Below are 21,537 nucleotides of genomic sequence, written 5' to 3' on the forward strand. Positions count from 1 at the left end.
CTGGCTCCATGATGATTCATTCTATCCGTGCCAAAGACTTTGGCTATCTTATCAATGTGCATGACTCCCAGTTCTTAACCTTTAGCCATACCCACTTTCCTGAGCTCCAGTTCTTTCCTGGACAATTCAACTTGAACATCCCATCCAGAAGACCTGGGTTAAAATCACACCTCTCCAGCTTATGATGTACCCTTGGACAAGTTACTTAACATCTCTGGGACTCAGTTTCCTCATCTGTTAAATGGGCGGGTTAAACAAGATGGACCTTTGAGGTACCTCTGGCTCTACAGCTACGATCCTATGACATTCAGCCCAAACTCAATGTTAGAGGTGGCATTGTAGTGGAAAGAACCGTTGCTTGAAAGCCAGGACTTCTGGGCCAGGCTCCACCACTAACTATATCTGTAACCTTGGGCAGAAAAGGACTATAATAGCCCTTAACAGATTTAAAGTCGTTTTGTTAATCTCTAGGGCACAAAGATGTATTATGGAAAACTTAAGTTGGTCATAAAAATAATTATACTTTACATAGATGTTTTTTTACTAGACCTGGAGAATTTCCTCTCCCAATGCAGATAGGCAACTTATAGTCTTAGAGCGCTGTTTGGGGCATTGAAATTAAATGACCTGTCCATAGTCACAAAGTCAGAGGCCGAAATTGAACTCAGCTCTTCCAGACTACAGGGACAGTCTTCTCTTTGCTATCGTGTTAGAAGATATGGAAGGGCTCTGTTCTCTGAGCCCAGTGGAGGAAGACCCATCCAGAAACTCAACATGTCTATTTACAAGATCCATGCAAGAAAGATCTTTGACTCTCGTGGAAACCCTACCGTTGAAGTTGATTTCTACCCTGAAAAAGGTCAATTCCGAGCTTCTGTGCCCAGTGGGGCTTCTTCCAGTATCCATGAAGCCCTGGAGCTCTGAGACAATGATAAGACCTGCTACATGGGGAAGGATGTCTCAAAAGCGGTTGAGCACATCAATAAAACTATTGCCCTGACCCTGGTTAGCAAAAAACTGAATGTTATGGAGCAGGAGAAGATCGACAAATTGATGATAGAGATGGATGGCACTGACAATAAATCTAAATTTGGTGCAAATGCTATGTTGGGAGCTGCTGAGAAAGGTGTCTCCCTGTATCTCCATATTGCTGACCTTGCAGGCAATGATGAAGTCATCCTTCCAGTTCTAGCCTTCAATGTGATCAACGGTGGCTCCCATGCTGGTAACAAACTGGCCATGCATGAGTTCATGATCCTCCCTGTTGGAATGGCAAACTTTATGGAGGCCATGCGCATTGGAGCTGAGGTCTACCACAACCTGAAGAGTGTGATTAAGCAGAAATATGGACAGGATGCCACCAATGTAGGGGATGAGGGTGGCTATGCTCCTAACATCCTGGAAATAAAGAAGCTCTGGATCTGCTAAAGACTGCTATTAGTAAGGCTGGCTATACTGATAAGGTCATAATTGGCATGGATGCTGCTGCCTCAGAATTCTTCCCATCTGGGAAACATGACTTGGACTTCAAGTCTCCTGATGATCCCAGCAGATATATCTCCCCTTCTGAGCTTGGGGACCCCCACAAGAGCTTCATCAAGGACTATCCAGTGGTGTCTATTGAAGATCCCTTTGACCAGGATGACTGGGGAGCTTGGAAAGATTTCACTGCTACTGCAGGCATCCAGGTGGTAGGGGATGATCTCACAGTGACCAATCCCAAGTGCATTGAAAAGGCTGTGAATGAGAAAGCCTGCAACTGCCTCCTCCTCAAAGTGAACCAGATTGGCTCCGTAACTGAGTCTCTCCAGGTGTGCAAGCTGGCCCAGTCCAATGGCTGGGGAGTAATGGTTTCCCATTGCTCTGGAGAGACTGAAGATACCTTCATTGCAGACCTGGTGGTGGGCCTCTGCACTGGGCAGGTCAAGACTGGTGCCCCCTGCCAATCTGAGCATCTGGCCAAGTATAACCAGCTTCTCAGAATTGAGGAAGAGCTGGGCAGCAAGGCTAAATTTGCTGGAAGGAACTTCGGAAATCCTCGAGCCAAGTAAGCTCTGTGGCCAGAAGGCCTATGAGCTCGCAGATGCCAGTCACCTCTGTAGAAGTCTGTTCCTGACATTGTTACATGGCTGGTGGAGTTGTGAACTGATCCAGCCATTCTGGAGAACAATTTGGAACTATGCCCAAAGGGCTATAAAAATGTTCATACCCTTTGACCCAGCAATACCACTTCTAGGGTTGTATCCCAAAGAGATCACACAAGTGGGAAAAGGACCCATAGGTACAAAAATATTTATAGCAGCTCTTTTTGTAGTAGCAAAGAATTGGAAATCGAGGAGATGCCTATCAATTGGGGAATGGCTGAACAAGTTGTGGCATATAAAGGTAATGGAATACTATTGTGCTATAAGAAATGGGGATGATATGGACTTCATAACAACCTGGAAAAACCTACACGATATAATGCTGAGTGAGCGGAGCAGAACCAGGAGAACATTATACACAACCACAGATATATGGATTCCATGAGGACCAACCCTGACAGACTTCGCTCTTTTCAGAGATAGAAGGTGCAAAGACAACTCCAAAGGACTCACGATGGAGAATGCTATCTACATCCAGAGAAAGAACTATGGAGTCTGAATGCAGATTGAGGCACACTTTATGCTTGCCTTTTTTTTCCCTTTTGTTTTTGTTTTTGGGTTGTCTTTTTTTTGTTCTGTTTCTTCTTTCTCATGATTCATTCCATTGGTCATAATTCTTCTTCACAACTTGACTAGTGTGTAAATAAGTTCAATGCGAAGTTACACGTAGAAGATATATCGGATTCCATGCTGTCTTGGGGAGGGGGTAAGGGGGGGGAAGAAAATCTGGAACTCAAAATTATGTAGAACCGAGTGCTGTAAACTAAAAATAAAAAAATCTCAAAAAAAAGTCTGTTCCTGTCCTAAGAATGGGCAGCACCAAGTACTAAACCAGTTTTGTTTTTGGGGGCAGGGGCCTCTGCTGCTTAACTTTCCCCTCCCTTCCACCTTTCTGTGATGTTCTCACTGCTTTGTTAGAACTGTCTTGCACCAGAGACTACCTGACATGTGGCTCTCTGTCAGAAAACCCTTATCATCTTGTGACTGGGATAGAATCACCTGGTCTCACCCCCAACCCTGGTGTTGATGTGTGGAGCCACGTGCTTGTGATGAAGCCCCTATGAGCCCACAGGCCAGATCCTTAATGGCTTCTATGTGCAGAATGAAAGCATTCAGTCACCGCGCCACCCCCCCCCCAAAAAAAAAGATATGGAAAGGGGGAAAAAAGCAAGAAGAAAATTTTGAGAGGAAAAAAGGGTGAGGTTATTTTCCCTCCTATTCTTGGGGAGAGGACAGGGGAGAGAGCTGAAAAAAAATTATTGGAATATTTTTCAAAATTATGTTTAATCTCAGAAGTGACCGTTTAAGATAACTTCTTAATCAATGAGCTCCTCAAACCCTCAGCATTTGTGGGGGGGGGGGTCTTCAACTCTCTTGATTCCGCGTATACAGCCACCAGCAATGGGCTCCATTTTCATAGGACTGAGTTGGAAAGGCACTTGCACATCACCTAATCCAACCTCTCGTTTTACAGACTGAGGAAACTGAGGTTTAAAAGTGTCCAGTAGATACCCAAAGTCAGGCAGCCCCTAAGCACCAGTGCGGGCCCTAATAGGGAGGTCATAGTATTATACAGTCGGAAGGGCCCATGGGGGAAGGCGCAGAGCTTGAGGGAGCTCCCTCCATATCGGGAACCTGAGGGGCGCAGCCTGAGGAAGCTTCCCGCCCCCTGGCGCATTCGAAGGGCGTGGCCTGCGGAAGCTCCCCCTACCAGAGAAGGGGCGTGGCCTGAGGTAGCCCCGCCCCTACCAGAGAACAGGCGGGGCCGAAGGGAGCTCGTCCACTAGAGGCGAAGGGGCGGGGCCTGAGGAAACTTCACAGGCCAGAGAAGGGGCGGGTCTCCTCTCTTGCGGTTCAGATCTTCACCCTTGGACAGCTCCTGTTCAGTTCAGTTTCCAGCCCTATCTCTTTTCTGACCTCCAGACCTTCCAGGTCTCCGTCTGTACAGCCATGTGCCAGGACCTGTGCTAAGTGTGCCTTTTTTTCCAAGCCAAGCCTACCCGTCCCCTCCCTCTCCCCCCCAGTCCATTCTTCTGCTTCCATCAATTTTTTCCAGGGACCATCCGGGCGTGAGAGCCTGGCTTCCCGTGCGGTCTTCCTTAGTTTCATGTGCCGGTGTTAACAGGTCCCATACCTTGGACCTTCACAATCTCTCACATCTGTCTCCTCCACCTAGTTCCACGGTCACCACCCTAGTACAGGCCCTTATTACCAGCTAACTTTGTACCAGAGGCACAAATGTAAACTTACACCATTTGTTTGGGTAGATGCATATTTTACCTGTTTTTCTGCCCACCTTTGGCCTGAGGCTTGTCTTCCCCGTCCAAATTGGACTGTTATCAGCTGCTTTCCATCATCCCCACCAAAAGCCACCCTTGTTTCAGTTTCCTGTCTCTGCCTTTGTTCACACTGACCTCTACGCCTGGACTGCCCTCTCCCCCGCCCCCCCCCAAACACTTTTTATTCTTTGCCTTCTGAATTTCTAACCCTTCTTCCTTGAAGGCCCAAGTCACATGTTTTCTCCTCCATTTAGTCTTCCCTGATTTTCCTCTAGTATTTGGTAATAACCCTCAGCCTGCCTGTACCTTTCAACCTAATGGATTTTTACTGTAATTTTATGTTTTTTATTTATCTGTTTTTGTCCCACTAGATTCTGAGTTCCTTCGAGGGAGTCATTCTTGCCTAAACAGTAGTGTGGTCTAATCAATAGATCACTGGATTTGGAGTTAAGAGGACCCAGGCTGGGGCAGCTAGGTGGCGCAGTAAGTAGAGCACTGGCCCTGGAGTTGGGAAGATCTGAGTTCAAATCCAGCCTCAGCCACTTGACACATTAGCTGTGTGACCTTGGGCAAGTCACTTAACCCCAATTGCCCTGCTCACCCCAAAAAAGAGGACCCAGGTTAAAAGTCGAAGTTCATCTCCTTAATACCAGTGTGACCTTGGGAAAATCCCTTACCTCTCTGGGCCTGCTTCCTCATCTGTAACATGAGATGGATAATCTTTAAGGTTGTGTGTAGCTCTGATTGTCCTCTCCAGGGATAACTTTGTAGTCAGACTACTTTGTAGTCTGAATATGAGGAGATGTGGACTCTGGTGATCCTGGTGATCCTGGTGACCATGGTTTCGTATTATGGTATTAGGATACCACTTCTCCCTCACCTCACCTTACAATCAGTTTCCTTACTAAGTCTCCTCCTTTGTCTCTTTAGGGGTGTGTGAGTGTGTGTGTGTGTGTGTGTGTGTGCATGGTGTGCGCGTGCACTCGATCATCACCACCTTTTTGTGTGTTCAGTAAGCAGGTGATGTCTCTCTGATCACACCAAGGCTCTCTGAGGAGTTTCTTCAAATAACGGGGGCCTGAACGAAGGAGAAGGTGAGGCTACTACTGGCCCGCTTGGAACAGCTACAGCTGCACAGACAAGCCTGGGGATACAGAGTGAGCTGCAGAGAGATGCAGTAGCTGCTGAGGGCTAACTCTGCCCTGCCCTTCTCCCCAGCTTCTTGCTGTCTTCTCCACATGCCAGGGCTCTCGGGTCCTGCTCAAACCCACAGTAACAGTCAAAAAGGCATTTTACTTAGCGGTGACAGTTTATTGGTTCTTAGTGTCAAGTCTGAATTACAAATGTAAAAGTCACAGACACAAACCGCAGGTACAAATATGTCAAATAATATAAAAATAAGTGGAAGCTAATTTAATAGACCCACTGAATTGAGTGTAATAAATACAATAATAAGCCAGAAAGCTTCAACCACACCATTCAGTCTCACTGAAGTTACAGTAGTGTTTGTAAAAACAAATTTTTAACTTAAGTTGCAAATATTAAAGCATCAAAAGCTAGTAGAAAAGTGGCTTTTGGCACATTGTCCATGAGCTCGAGGGTCACATTTGACAATTTTGAACAATTATGAAGAGTACGTGTCCAACCCAGATTGGCAGACACATTTTTACAAATCTGTCGACAATTAACCTCACGAGGCAGCTGGACACTCACAGTTTACAAGCTTCTATCCTAGTTACAACTTTGCCCATTATAGAAGCCCAAAGGGCACCCCAGAGGTTACCACTGTGCAAATTCTCCAAAATCCCAAAAGAATTTGGAGAGAAATTTTCCTTGGCCATCCCCTAGGGTCAGGGTCTTGCCTGTGGGGCTTCACAGCTACAGCCCAGATCCTGGGTCAGGGCACTAACAAAAAGCCCCTTGATAAGGTGATTGCATTTCCCCCCCACCCCCACCCCAAACCAAACCAACTATAACTTCAGAAATTCTAAATCCCATTCACTCCAGGTGATACAAAAACTAAGCTGCTAACAAGGTCAGCAAAAAGCAGGTAAACCCCTTGAGGACTCGTGCCTGCACTCTGGGAACCGGAGCTCCAAATGCATGGATTCAGTTCCTGTCCCTCCATTTTTTTCCCTACAGTAAAAAGATAAGACACAGTGTAATGGCACTTCTTTTTGGGCCACTGGCTGCTCTGAGGGATGGCACTTTCCCAGGCTGTATAGTAGTTGAGGGTCCTCCTGCCTGGGCTGACTCATGCTGCCATCTGTCTCAGAGCAGACCGGTGGGAGAACCACTAATCCAAGCCAAAAAAGGTGGCTGACTTTTAGGAATCTCATGAAGAGTTCATCTAGCAGAGGCCAGACCAGGTCCAGTTAGGCCTGGCATAAGCGCTGAGCTCCAGATCACCATTTACAAATGTTAGTCCTCAAAGGGTTTCTACGGTTTAGCTAGGTGTGCTAAGACTCTTCGACTAGGTTAACATGGTGTGTGTTATGCTTCAAAGTCCTTTCACCAACACCGCTTCTCCCTTTCAGACTCAAATGTGAGAGGAAAGGGAGCAAACAGTACGGGGTGGAGGGGGGTAGAGAGCTCTGCCCTCTGGCCGCCCAGCTCCAAGCGGTCACCCCTCATCACAGCTTTGCCGTTTGGGCTTCATAACATTTAAAAATGAACATTTTCAAAATCACAGTTTTATATTCAGAGCTGAGGTAATCACATAGTCTTTGATCCCAACGGAGAGGAAATTGGAACAGTACCACAGGTTGGTGAAAAGACTTTTTCCATGGGTATTATACAGTCAGTCACCAAGAACACTGCGCAGTGAGCAATACAGCAGCGTGAGGGTCTATGCTATGTATGGCAAGGCCGGGAAGCCGACGCTCTCTTTAAAAATGGATTCTTTGTGCAGCAGGATTCTCAGAGCCCAGAGCTGGTGGGGATTCCCCCAACCTCCTAGGTGTCATGTAAAACTTCATAGCAATACTTGAATGAATTGGCCCACTGGTGTCCCCACCCCCACCCCCAATGCTGCACAATTTTGAGTTTTTAAAAAGAGTTCAGCAGAACAACAAGAAGCTACAGCATCTTCATCTATTATTTAATCAATTGCACTTAAAAGTCTACACATTATTGATCCCCAAGCAGAGACAACGAGCCAGTCCGGGGCCCATTGTCGCTGCTTTTCTGCACCAGGCAACAAAGGATCCTTATGGCTTTGGCATCACCTCAGTCCCTCCTCATGGCAGGCATGGGAAGGGGCCAGCCACATGGTGTCTTGGAGATGAAACGCTCACTCAGGCATTCCCTTTTTCAGATGCCTCTTTCAATGTGAGGTTTCTTGCTGAATAGAATCTGAGTTTTTGTCATCTCAGTTTAAAACACAGATCATTATTTTCTCCAACACAACACCTGACTGGCTTCCAAACCTGGGCAAGCCCCTGAAAACAGTTTTGCTACACTAACCTTAGCAGGCACTAAATACAGTGAAGACCCACATGCAGTCATGCATGGAGAATTCATGGGATCCATCATGGAACTTTCTACCTGGGGCAAGACTTTCCTCTGTCTTAAAAATCTCCCTCGATAGTTAAAGCTCACTAATGGTGTCACCTATGTGCTTTGTAAAGAAATCACATATTTTACCAAGTCCTAAGGCATGCACAAGACTAAATTCTAAACTTGGGAGGCTTAAGGGCTAAGCTGCAACATGACAACACCAAAGTCTGTAACAAAAAGTTTGCCTAGAATTCTGAGCCCACGCTCACCTCCATCTAGACTTCCCTAAGGGGCTACACGGGTGGACACGCAATTCCAACTAGCCAAGTGTGCTCTGAAACAGTCACACTTGCTTTAATGTCCTACTGAAACCAAAGCCATTAGAAGGAGTTGTAGGACACCAAACACTTTGCTCGTTTGCTTGGGCAAAAGAGACAAAAAGTATTCTGAATATATTGCTGGAAGACAGTGACATTTCCTCTCCCTTGGGGGCCAAAGCCAGGGACAGCAAGAGGGCTTGGGGACTTAGGAGTATATTTTCCACAATTAAGTCTTACTGCGTCATATGTGTGTGGCCAGGACTGGGAGGAAGTCACACGACAGCAAAAACCTGACCCTCCTCTGCCCTATCAGAGCTGATCTAAGGCTCCATGGAAGCAGAGAAAGCAAGGGGGCAGAGTGGGAATCTATGTGGGGGGAAGTCTAGCAGGCACCTGGGAGAGTGACAAGACTCTCCCCGCCCCCAGCCCCTGCCAATCTCCTTGTTTGGAAGCCTAAAACTAAGCAACAACTCAGCTCCAAACCAAATAGTACTGATTAGCCAAGGACATCGATGTCCTCCCTAAACTGAGGAGAAGGAACAGTGCTGAAGTGGTCTATAGAACAAAGGAAACCTAAGGAAGCTGGCTCCAGGAGACATGATTTACCTCATTAAAGCTTCTTCCAGTCTGGAAGGGAAAGGAAACCAGCTACATCTTTTCATATCATGAGTGGCTGGCCAGGAATCTCCCAGATAGGGCCTTCAGTCTCTGTGAAGACAATTCTCACCTCATGCACTATCTCTTGCACGGATCTAAGGGGACTTGGCATTGACCATGGCTAGGGAGGGGGGGCAGGGGACACTGGACCCTTGGTTGGGCCCTACACAGGAGGCAAGAAGTCCTACTGTCTCTCCTTTTCACTCTTACCAGTGGCTTCATAAAGACTCCACAAGATGAGGGAGAGAGGTCTGGAGTTCCATGCTTCCTCCAGACTTTAACTCAAGACTTGGGTAATGCCAAAGAAGTGAAAAGAGTGTAGGTAGCTCGGGAGAACCCTTCCATGCAATCCTGATACTCCTTTACCCTGGAAGAGCATTTCCCCCACTCCCATAAGACAAGAAACAGCACAAGCCTCCTCCAAGACAGGACAACTGGACTGCAGACAGCACTTGGGGGACAACAATCCTGAGATTGCTTCATGGGGTGTCTCCAGTCCCTCATTCTCCTCTGTCCTTGGAATAGGGAATAAGGGTCCAGGTGACAATTTTGAGAAAGCACTGTATCTTGAATCAGGACCACATGCAAATGAGACAGCACAAACAGGCAGACCAGAGTAAAGAAGCAGCTTCCTGACAGGAAAAATGACCTTGGACATGTCCAAGAACACCGAGGGCCAGAAAACCCATGGGTGTCTCTGACGGTGTGAGAACAGGGACGACATGTTGAGGTGGCAGCCATGCTGCTGGGACTTGTGCCCGAGACTCTTGCCTGGGCACAGAGAACCTTTCAGGGCTAGCTTGGGGACTTTTGCTCAAATAGGTCAGGATATTCCTGTTGCTCCAACTCTCGGTTGTACCTCTCAATCTCCCGGTTTGCTTCTTCCACATAATCATTCATAAACTGGTCCATTACTAATTTCAAATTAAGGAATATAATGCATTCTATTGGAATCTAAAAACTGCCCCCAATTCTTAATGATTGATGGCCTGAAGGAATGAGTTCTGCTGCTTGTTACTTCTTGCTCCCCTACTGACAGGCAGAAAGGAAGGATGAGCTGGGTGACTGCAGCTCAGATTATCTATCCCTTGAGGACAGAGCTGGCCTTGGACAGAGGCCTTTCACATGTGGAATGGGACAGGTTGTGTCCTGGGGTGAGGGGAAAGAAATGCCCAATGAGTCTAAGGAGCCTGGGATGACCCCCCCCTCCTTCTCATCTATCCCCAACCCCAAAATGAGAGACAGGCAGGGGAAGCAGATTGTAACTAAGAAGCCCAATAGCGGTGGAAAGGACTGACCTTTGGACAAAAATCCACAGACAAGACGAGCCAACCCTGCAATCCAGAGTAATTTGCTGCAACACAACACAACTTGATTTGGGCTCACATCATGAATCAGGGTATTGGTGAGCTTGTCACGCCGCTGCCGCCCTCCCCCCCCCATGAGGGAACATGCCACTAACTGGATCCACATGAGCAGCAGCTTCCTCCTGCCTCCTCCCCGACCCTGCCCCCCGGGGCCTCAGCCTCACCCATGCTGTAGGCAGAGGCTGGACCCTCTGTCCTCCCTCTGTGGAGTGACTGATGGCAACGGGACAGGCGACTGGCCTGACACCAAACTGCCCCCTCCCCTGGGTGCAGACACATTAAAACCTTCTGCTCTAAGCTCAGAGTAGAATGAGGAGGGAAAAGGGGAGACAATTTCCCTCCTAGCCTAATTACTGTAGTACTTTTCAAAGGCTGAAATACAGAGTTTGCCTCTGTGGTTTCCACCACAGAGTCTGAGACCTGAGATATGCTCTTCGCATATTCAGTGTTTCTGGAATGCCTCTGGAGAGGTAGAGACCAGGCTGCACAATGGCTGGGACTCAAACCTCCCACAGGAAAACCTACCCAAGCCTACACCTGGTTCTCTCCATAGTCCTGCCATGCAAGGATACGTGGGTGATAATCTGTCTTATCACCAAAGAAGTTGACAAATTGGGTTCCATTGTAAAAATAACCTGCAGGAAGGGGGTCCAGGTGGCGTTTCACCTGCAAGAGACAATAGAGGTCATTAAAAATGTCCTGCACCCACGCAGGGTCCCCCTTGGCTAACTTCGGCTTCGGCCAGCCTTTCCATTGCTCCCAGGCCAGGAGCCCACCTCTCTCATTGACTTTTCTCTCCCCTCACCCCAACCTCACACACACAGGTGAAGAGAGAACTGCCACAGGTCTCCATCATCTCAATACAGACTCCCAAGAGAGGAGCCCAATGAAGCCAAGATCCCCCTCCCCTCCTCTACTTCACCCCAGGGCAGGGAATACATTTCTGACTTGGAGCTGCAGTAGGAGCAGAAGGGGGCTGGGCTGCCTGCCCCTCGGGCTTCTTTCCCTTGGGGCACAAGTGGGCTCTCCTTTATATCCCCCTCAACCCAGAAACTGTTCTCATGACTTCACCCAGGATCAGAGTGCAATCAGCTCCCTGTAGGGGCTGTAATCTTATCCAATTTCTCTTTGGAAGTCCCAGTAATGGCTCCATCCATTGGTGGGCCATGCCCTGAAGTGCCCATACATCTTTAAGAGTTTCTAGGACCGTCACCCCACTTCTGCATGTTAGGCCCAGTCCAGCTTCTGGGCAGGGGACTTACGTGAATGTTCTTGATCTCTTGCAGTGTCAGCATCCCCCTGGTTTTCAGGGCTTTCCTCTGGGGTTTCTGTGTACAAATTGAGGGATAGAGGTGGGGGCAGAGGTCAGATGGAGTAGGCAGCTGAGAGCAGAGGCAGAGTCAGCAAAGGGGCAGAGGCAGCCATGTGAGTGCTGCAAGCCTGGAGCGTGGAGGTGGCAGCAGACTCTGTGAGCCTGGCGCAGGTGGAGGGCTCTGGCTGGCATGGTGAAAGGATCTTCTGCGTGCTGCCTGAGACTATACCCCCTTGCAGAGGGAGAGAGGGCATTCTCACTCAAGCACAAGGATTTTGCCAATTTGGTTCTAGAAAAGCTGATGTCCTGACTTGTACAGCCTGGCTTTTCTACTCTAACTGCAGTTGTTGCTGGGGCCCACCCTTCATCCATCCTAATGGCACTGGCAGAACCCAGGGGAGGCCAATCCATGGCATACGAGACCCTAGTCTCACCCTGAAAAGCACTCGGCTCTTAGAGAGTGAACCAAAAGGCTGCTCCAGAGCGCTGTGGGGGACTGGCTGGGGGCCTGAAGTAGCCTGTACCTCACCCAGCCTGTGTCAAACACAGCTTCTGCCTCTGCCTTTGCCAATGTCACAGGAAAGGCATTTGGACATTTTCTCTTTTTCTTATCCACCTCCATCTTATAAAACACCGGCATAGTTTAAATAGCTGACTGCCTAAGCTGTCCTGGAATGGCCATTGGAGGGAAGGAGCATGAGAAGGGAAAAGCAGGGAGCCAGAATCCCACGAGCTTGCTCTTCCAAGGAGAAGTGATCCACTGATACCCTGGGTGGGGCCGATGGAAAGTTACCCTGAGGGTGGCCAGACTGCTGGCTGGGGGCTGCCCGGAGCTGTGCCCACATCTGGACCAGTGCCCAGCAGGAATGTCCCCACCCCATGAGAGCCACACCTGCTTCGCAGTCTGCCGTAGCCAGTCTTTGACACTCTCCTCTTTCAGAGAGCAGCCTATGAAGACGAGGTAACTCTCCTGCTGACCACTGACATCTCGGGGAGCTCCACGGGAATCTGGAGGTGGGCTAGGACCCTCCAGAACTGGCACAATGCTTAAGGAATTAGTCAATGTGTTGTGACAAACTTCCATCATTTTTTCTGAGTCTGCAAGGAGAGAAGAAAATTAGTGCTTTGAGGGATGGGCCAAGTAAGGACCGACAATATAGTCTCTCCCAGGCTAGAGGAAGGTTGCTTTGACAGGGGTGTTACATTCCCACACAAGATCTTCTCCATGGCTATCATGGGCTTACTGCTAAACCTAAAGATTTCAAATTCAGGTACCTTTTCTCCCCTAGGGCCCTCTAAACCTGCAGTGGCAGACTGCAGCACAGAGAAGCATGCCCATGGGAAGAGAAGTCTTTGTTGTGACTCAGCCTGTAGCCTGCTGTGCATATAGCTCTGGGGCCTTCTCCTCCTCCCTGGCTTCTACACACAAGTGAGCTGAGTTACTCTGACTCAGCTAGAGCATCTTTTTGTCTCCAGCAACCAAGAGAATGTGGCCATGCTCCAAGAGGGTCCTTTTTCCTTGTGTATTCCTCCTACCCTTTATACTACTTTTCTTCAAATAAGGAAATCTGAGGCAAAAATAAAGTAGATTCAAAAAGGATTGGCAGAAACAAGTCAAGTCCTGCCAACAGGCTCAGTCTGATCTCCAGTGACCAAAAGAACAGGCTACCTCATTCATTCATCTCCCAATTGAAATGGGCAGAGCAATAACTGCCAGGGAAAGAAAATGCAGGTAAATGAATGCACCAAACACCCTGAGTTCTAGTTTTAAAAGTATGTGATTAGCAGTAGAGTTAGGGAGAAGGCTCCCAGTGAACAGGTCCCTCAGGGAAGTCCTAAGGGACTCACAGCAGAAGGTTCCCAAGCTTAAGCCTCCAATTACCTGAGAACTTCACTTTGCCCAGGATGTGGTAGATGTTTCCAGAGAAGGGGCTCTGCTTGATCAAGGACTTAATTGCTGTTGGGAAGAAGAAGAAAGGGCTGTTACCGCCCTACCTATTGGCTCTCTTGTGGATGGTGCTAGAATTCAGCACAATCACTGCTGGAAAGGGCCACTGACAGAGCGGGTGCCTACTTGGGATGAAATTCATTCTCTTACGATCAGTGACATGTTCTGATGACTGTCTGTAAAATGTGTGATGTATTGTCAGAGATTTTTGTAGGAGGCTCTGGTACTTTTCTGGTCAAAAAAAATATACACATGTACAGAGGGTAGGGGGTAAAGCTAGCAGCTGGGCTGGCACAAGCGTGAAAGGTTCACTGTGTTGCCCAGGTGCCAGCATTCCCAGCATTGTAAATGGCTGACAACTAATGAGCAGACAGATTGGAACCTGATGGGGTGAGAACTGGAGGAGCAGTTTGGGAACCGAAGAGGAGTTGGGTTTGATGGTTGGCAGCATGCTAGATGGTGCAGTGGATAGAGTGCCAGGCCTGGAGCCACGAAGACTCATGTTTCTGAGTTCAAATGTAGCCTCAGATGCTTACTAGCTGTGTGACCTTGGCCAAGTCACTTAACCCTGTTGGCCTCAGTTTCCTCATCTGTAAAATGAGCTGGAGAAGGAAACAGCAAATCACTCAAGGAGCTTTGCCAAGAAAACCCCAAATGAGGTCACATAAAGTCAGCCGTGACTGAACAATGACTAAATAACAACAAAGGGTCAGTTATTTGCCGCTCTAATGGATAGCAAGGCAGAGGTGCAAAGGCCAGGCCCAGATTTTTTTTAGAGGGAAAGGGGAGATTAGTTACTCCCACATATCAAGTTATCCTAATCTTGTTTGTACACAGCTGTTTGCATATTGTCTCCCCCATTAGACTGGGAGCTCCTGGAAGGCAGGGACTATTTTTGTCTTTCTTGGTGTTTCTAGTACTTAGTCCAGAACCTGGTTCATAGGAAGCATTTAATAAATGCTTGCTGACTTGATGAGTCAGCCCTGGAAGCTGTGCTAAGGGATCTTAGGATTTCCCTTGACTCAGTGCTAACTTGTAATTTTTCTCAGCTCCTTGTTTTAATGAAGTTGGGTCGTACTCACTAACCAGGGGTGTCCTCCAGGGCTCTATCCTGGACCTCTTTTCTCCTTCTAAACTATTTCAATTGGTGATGTCATCAGCTTCCATGCATCAATTATCTCAAAGCAGATTATCCTCAGACAGGTTGGTTAGCCCCAGCCTCTCTGCTGACCTCAGGTCTCATCTCCAGCAGCCTCCTGGACATCTTGAACTGAATGCCCTGTAGACATCTTAGACTCAATATAGCCAACACTGAAGTCATTATCTTTGCCCCCAATCCCTCCCCTCCTCTTCCTAACTTCCTTATAACTGTTGAGGGCACTACCATTCTCCCAGGCTTGAAGCCTTGGCATCATCTTTATCTCCTCCAACTCTTTCTCTCTCTCTCACCACCCCTCCCTCCACTACGATATAAAATCAGCCATCCAGTCCCTGCTGTTTCTACCTCTCCTATGTGGCCCTTTCTCCCCTCTGACTTTCACACCACTTCAGTGCTGGCCCTCAGCCTCTCACTCCTGGGGCCACTGCACCAGCCTGCAGGTGGGTCTTCCTGCTGCATCTCTCCCCACTGCAGGCTATCCTCCACTCAGCTGCCAAACTGCTCTCTCTCAGGCACTGGTCTGACTAGGCCGCCTGCCCCTCCTCTTCTTCCCTCCCCTCCAGAATCAGCTATGAAGCCCATCACAGCCTGGTCTCTCTATACCTTCCCAGTCTTCTTCCATTGTACTCTCCTCCACACACTGTGACTCAGGGGCACTGGCCTCCTTATGTTCTTCACTCGAGAACGCTACCTCCTTATTCTGCACGCTGCCTATTCCCCAGGCCTGAGTTCTCTCCATCTTCGTTTCCACCTCCTGTCTTCCTTCAAGTCACAGATAAATCCTCACCTTTTACAAGAAGTTCTTCCTGGTATTCCTTAACCTTGGTGGCTTCCCTTTGACATGATCTCCAATTTATCTTTCTCTTGTTTGTACATAGTTGTTTGCATGCTGTCTCTCTTATTAGATGGTGAGCTTCTTGAGGGCAGGGACTGGTGTTTTGGGGGGAATTTCTTTGTATCCCTAGCACTTTGCACAATGCCTAGCACACAGCAGATGTTTAATAAATGCTTGATGACTGACTGATTGAAAGGATTAACTAAGGGGAAGATGGAGCTTGTCCCATGAGCAGACCAGGAGATCTGAGAGGATCAAGTCCCCAAGAGCCAAGACAAAGAAGGAGGTGGGTCCATTGGCCCAGCAATAATCATCCTACCTTTATTAAAGAGAGACTGAAAAAAATCTGTGGGCTTGGCTGCCCCATCACCTGTCTTCCAGCATCTAGGCTTCTCCCAGTCCCCCAAGTCAACACAGGGTCTGGTTATCAAAGCTGTAAGGTCCTGGGACACATCTCTCAGCAGCTCTGCACCAGTTTCCATGGGGCAATGAAACTCTCCTGAGGGGAGTTCAGGCCAATCTGTGTGACAAGTCTAAGATCTTAGGCAATACTGACCTCAACCAGAGAAAGGTCAGTTGGTCTTCGGCTGGCCTCAAAAACCAGCCTCTCAGGCTGCAAAAGGAAATACTAATTCCCCTTCCTCTCATTCCCAGGCATACGTCAGGGAACCTTACCTTTGCATTTAGCCACAAAGCGAGCCTTCTCCAAGGGGCGGCCAAACCAGACACAGATCTGAACCATTGGTGGGAAGACTGACCCTGCACGAAATTTACCTTCATACCTGTGGACAAATGCAAATTTGAAAATATGATTAGTTTTTTTAATATTAATATTGTGCTAGATTTTCATTTCTGTGTATGTTTTCTTACAAACATTCGTACGCTTCTTTAATGTGTGCTTCAGACCAGGAGGCTGGAGGACAGGTGGTACCCATTTCAGATCCTGAGGCTGAGTATTTCTTTTCCCTGGCTCTGCCTAGCAGCTGATTCACAATTCTGCCTTGGCTAAACTGAAGTTGAAGCGACTATGAACCATGTGCTCGTAATGGACCACGATGGATTCCCCAAAGTCCAAGGGAGGTGATTTAGCTTCCCCTTCACTTTAGAGAACAGCCCAGATCCTGGGCATTGTGAGATCTTGGTGCTGCCCCCACCGTCTCCTCTCCTGGAGGGTACTACTTGGGATTCTGCCTAGAGGGAGGGGGAGGGGCCATACTACCAGCTCCCAACTCCCTATGAAGCTTGAAAGTCTACAAAGCCCCTTCCCCTGTGTAAACTGTAAGGCAGGCAGATCACTATTAGTATTTTCATCTTACAGATGAGCAAACTCCGGTGACCCTTCTATCATGAATCTATGGAAGGGCCCTGCAAATGAGTTGTTTTCTGGGTGGGGGAGAAAGAAGCAGATATGGGCCTAGGGTTACAGTAAGGGGAAAAAAAAACTCCAAACATTCCAGCTGGTTTCTCAATAGCTGGTGGTCATTGTAGACTCCCCTCCTTAGAGCTGCTATAAGTAAAGCCCTCAAGTAAAAAAGGAAGTCAAAGAGTTTGTCCTAGGAAGGGAGGGGGTGGGGGAGGGGAGGGTTACCACCTGCCTTAATTAGTGTGGGTCTGATTTATACTTGAGCAGCCCGAACAAGATATAACAAAGAAAGAGTCCCTTCAGTCTGTTCCAGGAGGCAAGCTGATCTCTATACAGGAAGCAGGCACAGGCCAATACTAACAGTCTCCCTCAAAGGCCTTTGTGGACCTGTGACACTGGGTTCCTCAACCACCACCACTGTTGGAGAATCCAATAGTGAGCCCTCTTCCTTCCTCCCAAGTGCTGGCTTTCCAAGGGAAATCCATGAACTCCCACTAGCCAATGACCCAGCTCTTCCAATAGTGAAGATCCTCTCTACCCTGTGCTGACTTCAAAGGAGCTCCCAACAAGCAGGCAACACATTCCATTAGTTGTGAGACTGGGACCAGATCTCTAAAAGCGCAACTTCCTGTCAAAGGAGGTATGGAAAGAGACCCCAGACTGACAGAGGAAAAGGGGAATCTGGTTCCTGTAGTTTGCTCCCTCTCCAGTAAAACCTTTTCATGGTCTATGACCAGGCCATCTTTAGATGGGGTGTGGGGCATGACTTTTGGCAGGTCAATTTCTGTGCCAACCACTGCAGGACTGCCCCAAAGTGATGGCAAGGCAGGATGGAAGGCAGTATTGTCCTGGAGCTGAGGAAATCAAGAGACTCCTCAGAAAGTGGGAGGATGTGAAGCACTCTGCCCCCAGACTTGTTATATCAGAGGTAGTAGTGGGACCATCTGAGGGTAGGGCTGTCTGCTTAACACAGAACATCTACTAAATGTTTTTTTCTACACCCAATTCTGACCCAAAAGGAAGAACTGACTTGGGCTGCAAAGATGACAGGAACCTTGGGAGAAATCATCTCAAATTCTTTGACCACCAAAGAAAAAAATGCTGGAGGGCTAGTCACAGTCCAACTTTAGGAGAGCATATTTCAAAAAAGTTGGATAAATGACAGGCAGAAACCACATTATTCACTTTGAACTAATATCCACCACATAATTCCTCAGCTCTAACACCTACCCAACTCACCAATGATCTCTCTCCAACTTGAGTCACACAATGACATGATGCATAGTGGCCACCATACTAAACTTTGACATGTCCCCGTACAGCCACAACCCCCTATCCTCCCATCTCTCCTCTTTCTTCAGTAATACTAGCCCTGTTCACCTTCCTCATCAGGACTTCTTGTCCCATGATCCCTTCACTACTCCCCTACTCCGTCTTCACTTGCCTCCATGCTCAGATATGACTTGAATGATTCACTTCTCTAGAATCCATCCTTTTTCCTTTCCTCTCTTCACCCACAATCATTCCCAACCTCCTAATCCTTAGCCTTGGACATCCTTCTGGTTTCTTTTCTCCTGTTTCCAGGCTGCTCAGTATCACTGGAGAAGGAAATGGAGAGGTGCTGTTCTCGAGGGCCTGTGTGTAGCCCTGGTAGCGCTCTCACTGCTGCTCTTACTCTGAGCGCTCAGATGACAGGTTTTAACTTTTTCTCCAACCTTAGCATAGCACCTGTCCCACAGGAGGCCCTGAACTGCTTGTTGACTTGCTCTCCCAGTGATGATTTGACTTCCTATTTCACCAAGAAGATGAAGGTCACCTGACAAGAGCCTCCTCAACTCCTTGCAGCAAAGCTTTTCGGCAATGTAACATCCTTTTCCTCCTTCTCATCTGTTTCAGAAGAAAACATTTCTACTCTTAGCTGCTGCTGATCCTTCTTTGATGCCATCTCCTCTCCCCTCTGGAAGGCCTAGTTCTGGCAATCATCCCCTCTTTGTCAGGCCCCATCGGTCTCACTTCTCCTTACTCCCCAGATCTAATCAGCGGCCAAGTCTTATCAATGATCTCTCTACAGCATCTTTCAATCAGTTCTTTTCTCTCTACTCTCACAGCTGGCCTGGCCCAAGCGTTCCTTACCTGGAATACTGCAGTAGTCTCCTAGCTATTTGGTCTCTTCTCCTTCCAAGCCAACACTAAGATGCAGGAGTAGGAGGGTGTGGAGGTGGAGACATGCTAGTTGTTTTCAAATACTTTTATGGAAGAGAGGGGGTAAAAAATTTTTTATATAGCCCCAAAAGGCAGAATTCTAGCTCTGAGTAGAACTTACAGAGAGGTAAGATTTTAGCTCAAGAAATGGCACTAAAAATTACAGCTGTTTAACAATCAAGTTAACAGCCTCAGAAAATACCTATTTGTTAGTCTTATATCACAGCATACTCTTTGGGGAGAATCCTGTTCTGGGTGGAAGGCTGAACTAGGTGACCTATAGGGTTCCTTCCAACTATGATTCAGATTCTAGGCCAAATTCAATTAAACAAAATTCTTCAAGTGCCAGCTGTGTAGAGAACTTTGTTAGGTGCTAAAAGGAGATACAAAATTTAAGTATGACGTGGTTCCTGCCCACATTCAACTTAATAGTTTAGGAGCGAGATAACAGATATGCCAATGCTTGTTCACTACTTCAAGGATGTGTGATTTGACATCTGGTCCCTTTCTACCAATGTAATGCCTTGCACACAGTGGGTACTTAATAAATGTTTGTTGAACTGGACTGGGTGCCTTAGCAAATAGGCTGCTGCAGCTGAAAAAAGTCCACCACTTGGTGGCCTCTTGGGAGTAAGGTTGGCCCTTAGACACTAAGCACACAATCCATTACTTGGTGATTCTATCCCATATATTCTCTTTGCTTCCTGAAATTCTGGGAAGGGAAGGGACTAGGAGTATCTGGAGGTATGATGCAAAATTCTTTTGCTGCTTTAGGAGCACAGAGGTATTAGAGGGAAGTTGTTTGACCTCGTGTCTCAGTCTCACTCTTTTAAGTTGCAGCCTAGGTAAAACTTCAATTGAGGAGAAAGTTTAGGCATACTAAAATCTCCTTCCTCAGGGTGCAGAGGAGAGTTAACAGAAACTTCAACATGAATGGGATGGAGCAGCAAGTCCAGAAATCTGTCTGTCAGTATGAAAGAGAAAAAAAGCCTATGACTAGGAAATAATGGCACCCAGACAATTCCACCTCAGATCAATTCTCCCAAACCAGATTTCCAAAGCCCCAGAAAGCTAGCTTTCCTCCAGAAGAACCAATCTGCCCTGAGGTGACAGTGTCTGGTGTCTGGGGGCCTCTGACCACCACCTCAACTCTCACCTCGGCATCTAAGAACTGTGACAGAGCTGGTAAGCAAGGAAGACTGTTCCCAGGCCACTCCTTTCTTACACAAACACACAGAAATTACAGTGCAGAGGAAGTGCCAACGGGAAAATTCTAACATCGAATGGGTCTCCAGGGAAGTCTAAAGAGACAGAGAGGAAATGCCAACCCAACAGTCTATGGATGACCCAGCCTGACCCACAAGATCAAGAGACCAAGCAAAAGTCTGTGGGCACAGAATCTCCAAGCCCAAGGGCCTGGTTTGGCATAAGGGACATGGGTCGTGGTGTTAAAAGGCCCCTTAATTCCAAGATGGATAAGATTTTCCTTTGTGAAATAAAAGCAAGACAAAATGTACACTGAGCCCAGTTCCATCTATAAAGCAGAAGGCATTCTTTCTCTTGCTCCGCTACCATGAACATCTCCTATCACAGCGAGAGATCAGACTGCTTCTGACATAGCCTTAGGTGGTTGGCTCTAGGAGACTGATGCCTCAAACATTCAGAATCGACACACAGATCTGTCTACAACATTTGTGTCCAAGAATAAGTCAAGGTTAGGCAACAAGGAACTTTTCTTCCAACAAATCCCTTTTCTTAACTAACTGGACTTTCACGTCGTTTCCCCTTTGATCTCAATTTCTTCCCTCAATAAGAAGTGAAATCAGGCTCCTGGGCAGCCTTGAAGGGCACCATAAAATTAGAACTGAGTGGAGGGGGCAGGCCCCTTGCTTAGCCCCAGTCACTAGGGTGCACTGAGAACTTCTCTATGTACATGAACTTTGGGACATTAAAAAAATAGCATTTTGGGAACTGGAAAGGCAGTTTACTCTACTCTAGGCACATTTGAGGACGGAGGTAAGTTTGTTCATTCGGGCAACAAATATTTATTGAGCCCCTACTAGGTTCGAGGCTGTGCTACAGGCTGAAGGGCTGTTGTTAGAAAGACTCCAAATTACATTGAAAAGAATTGATTTCAAACTATTTCAGCTGGTTATAGTAATTTGTGTTGTCTCTGCACCTTACTGCACATGCGACAAGGCCTCGGAATTATTCTGTCCTGGCTCTGACTATCCTGACCACTACACTTAAGCTATCTCCACAATCAACACCGACATTAAACCTAGAGAATCACACTTCAAGTTCTGTTTCGGTGCCCATTTCCCTGATCCAAAGAGTCCCAGTCATCCAAAGAAACAATTCGATATAATATCAACCATTCAAGAGAAAGGACAGAGGAGAGATCCTGGGTTTGGACAGATGTCTTAGAAAGGCAGGGAGTAAAAGTCTTGGGT

The 21,537-nt window shown here is 47.5% G+C and overlaps 1 protein-coding gene and 1 pseudogene across 2 annotated transcripts in view; one reads left to right on the top strand and one right to left on the bottom strand.

Moving 5' to 3' along the window:
* The first annotated feature begins 774 nt into the window (after nt 1-774).
* Nucleotides 775-2,051, top strand: LOC118853476 (annotated as a pseudogene).
* Nucleotides 2,052-5,713: 3,662 nt separating this feature from the next.
* C6H20orf194 (chromosome 6 C20orf194 homolog) overlaps nt 5,714-21,537 on the bottom strand; it is a 173,827-nt gene continuing 158,003 nt past the window's right edge. For both annotated transcript variants that reach the window (XM_036763212.1, XM_036763213.1), the window contains exons 32-37: nt 16,195-16,301; nt 13,460-13,534; nt 12,470-12,675; nt 11,528-11,593; nt 10,838-10,931; nt 5,714-9,812 (exon numbers count right to left, since the gene is read on the bottom strand). In XM_036763212.1, coding sequence (XP_036619107.1) covers nt 9,694-9,812; nt 10,838-10,931; nt 11,528-11,593; nt 12,470-12,675; nt 13,460-13,534; nt 16,195-16,301 — 667 coding nt within the window. In that variant the 3' untranslated portion in view covers nt 5,714-9,693. The remainder of the gene's footprint in view (nt 9,813-10,837; nt 10,932-11,527; nt 11,594-12,469; nt 12,676-13,459; nt 13,535-16,194; nt 16,302-21,537) is intronic.

The sequence above is a fragment of the Trichosurus vulpecula genome, chromosome 6 (assembly GCF_011100635.1).
Source record: "Trichosurus vulpecula isolate mTriVul1 chromosome 6, mTriVul1.pri, whole genome shotgun sequence".
NCBI lineage: Eukaryota > Metazoa > Chordata > Mammalia > Diprotodontia > Phalangeridae > Trichosurus > Trichosurus vulpecula.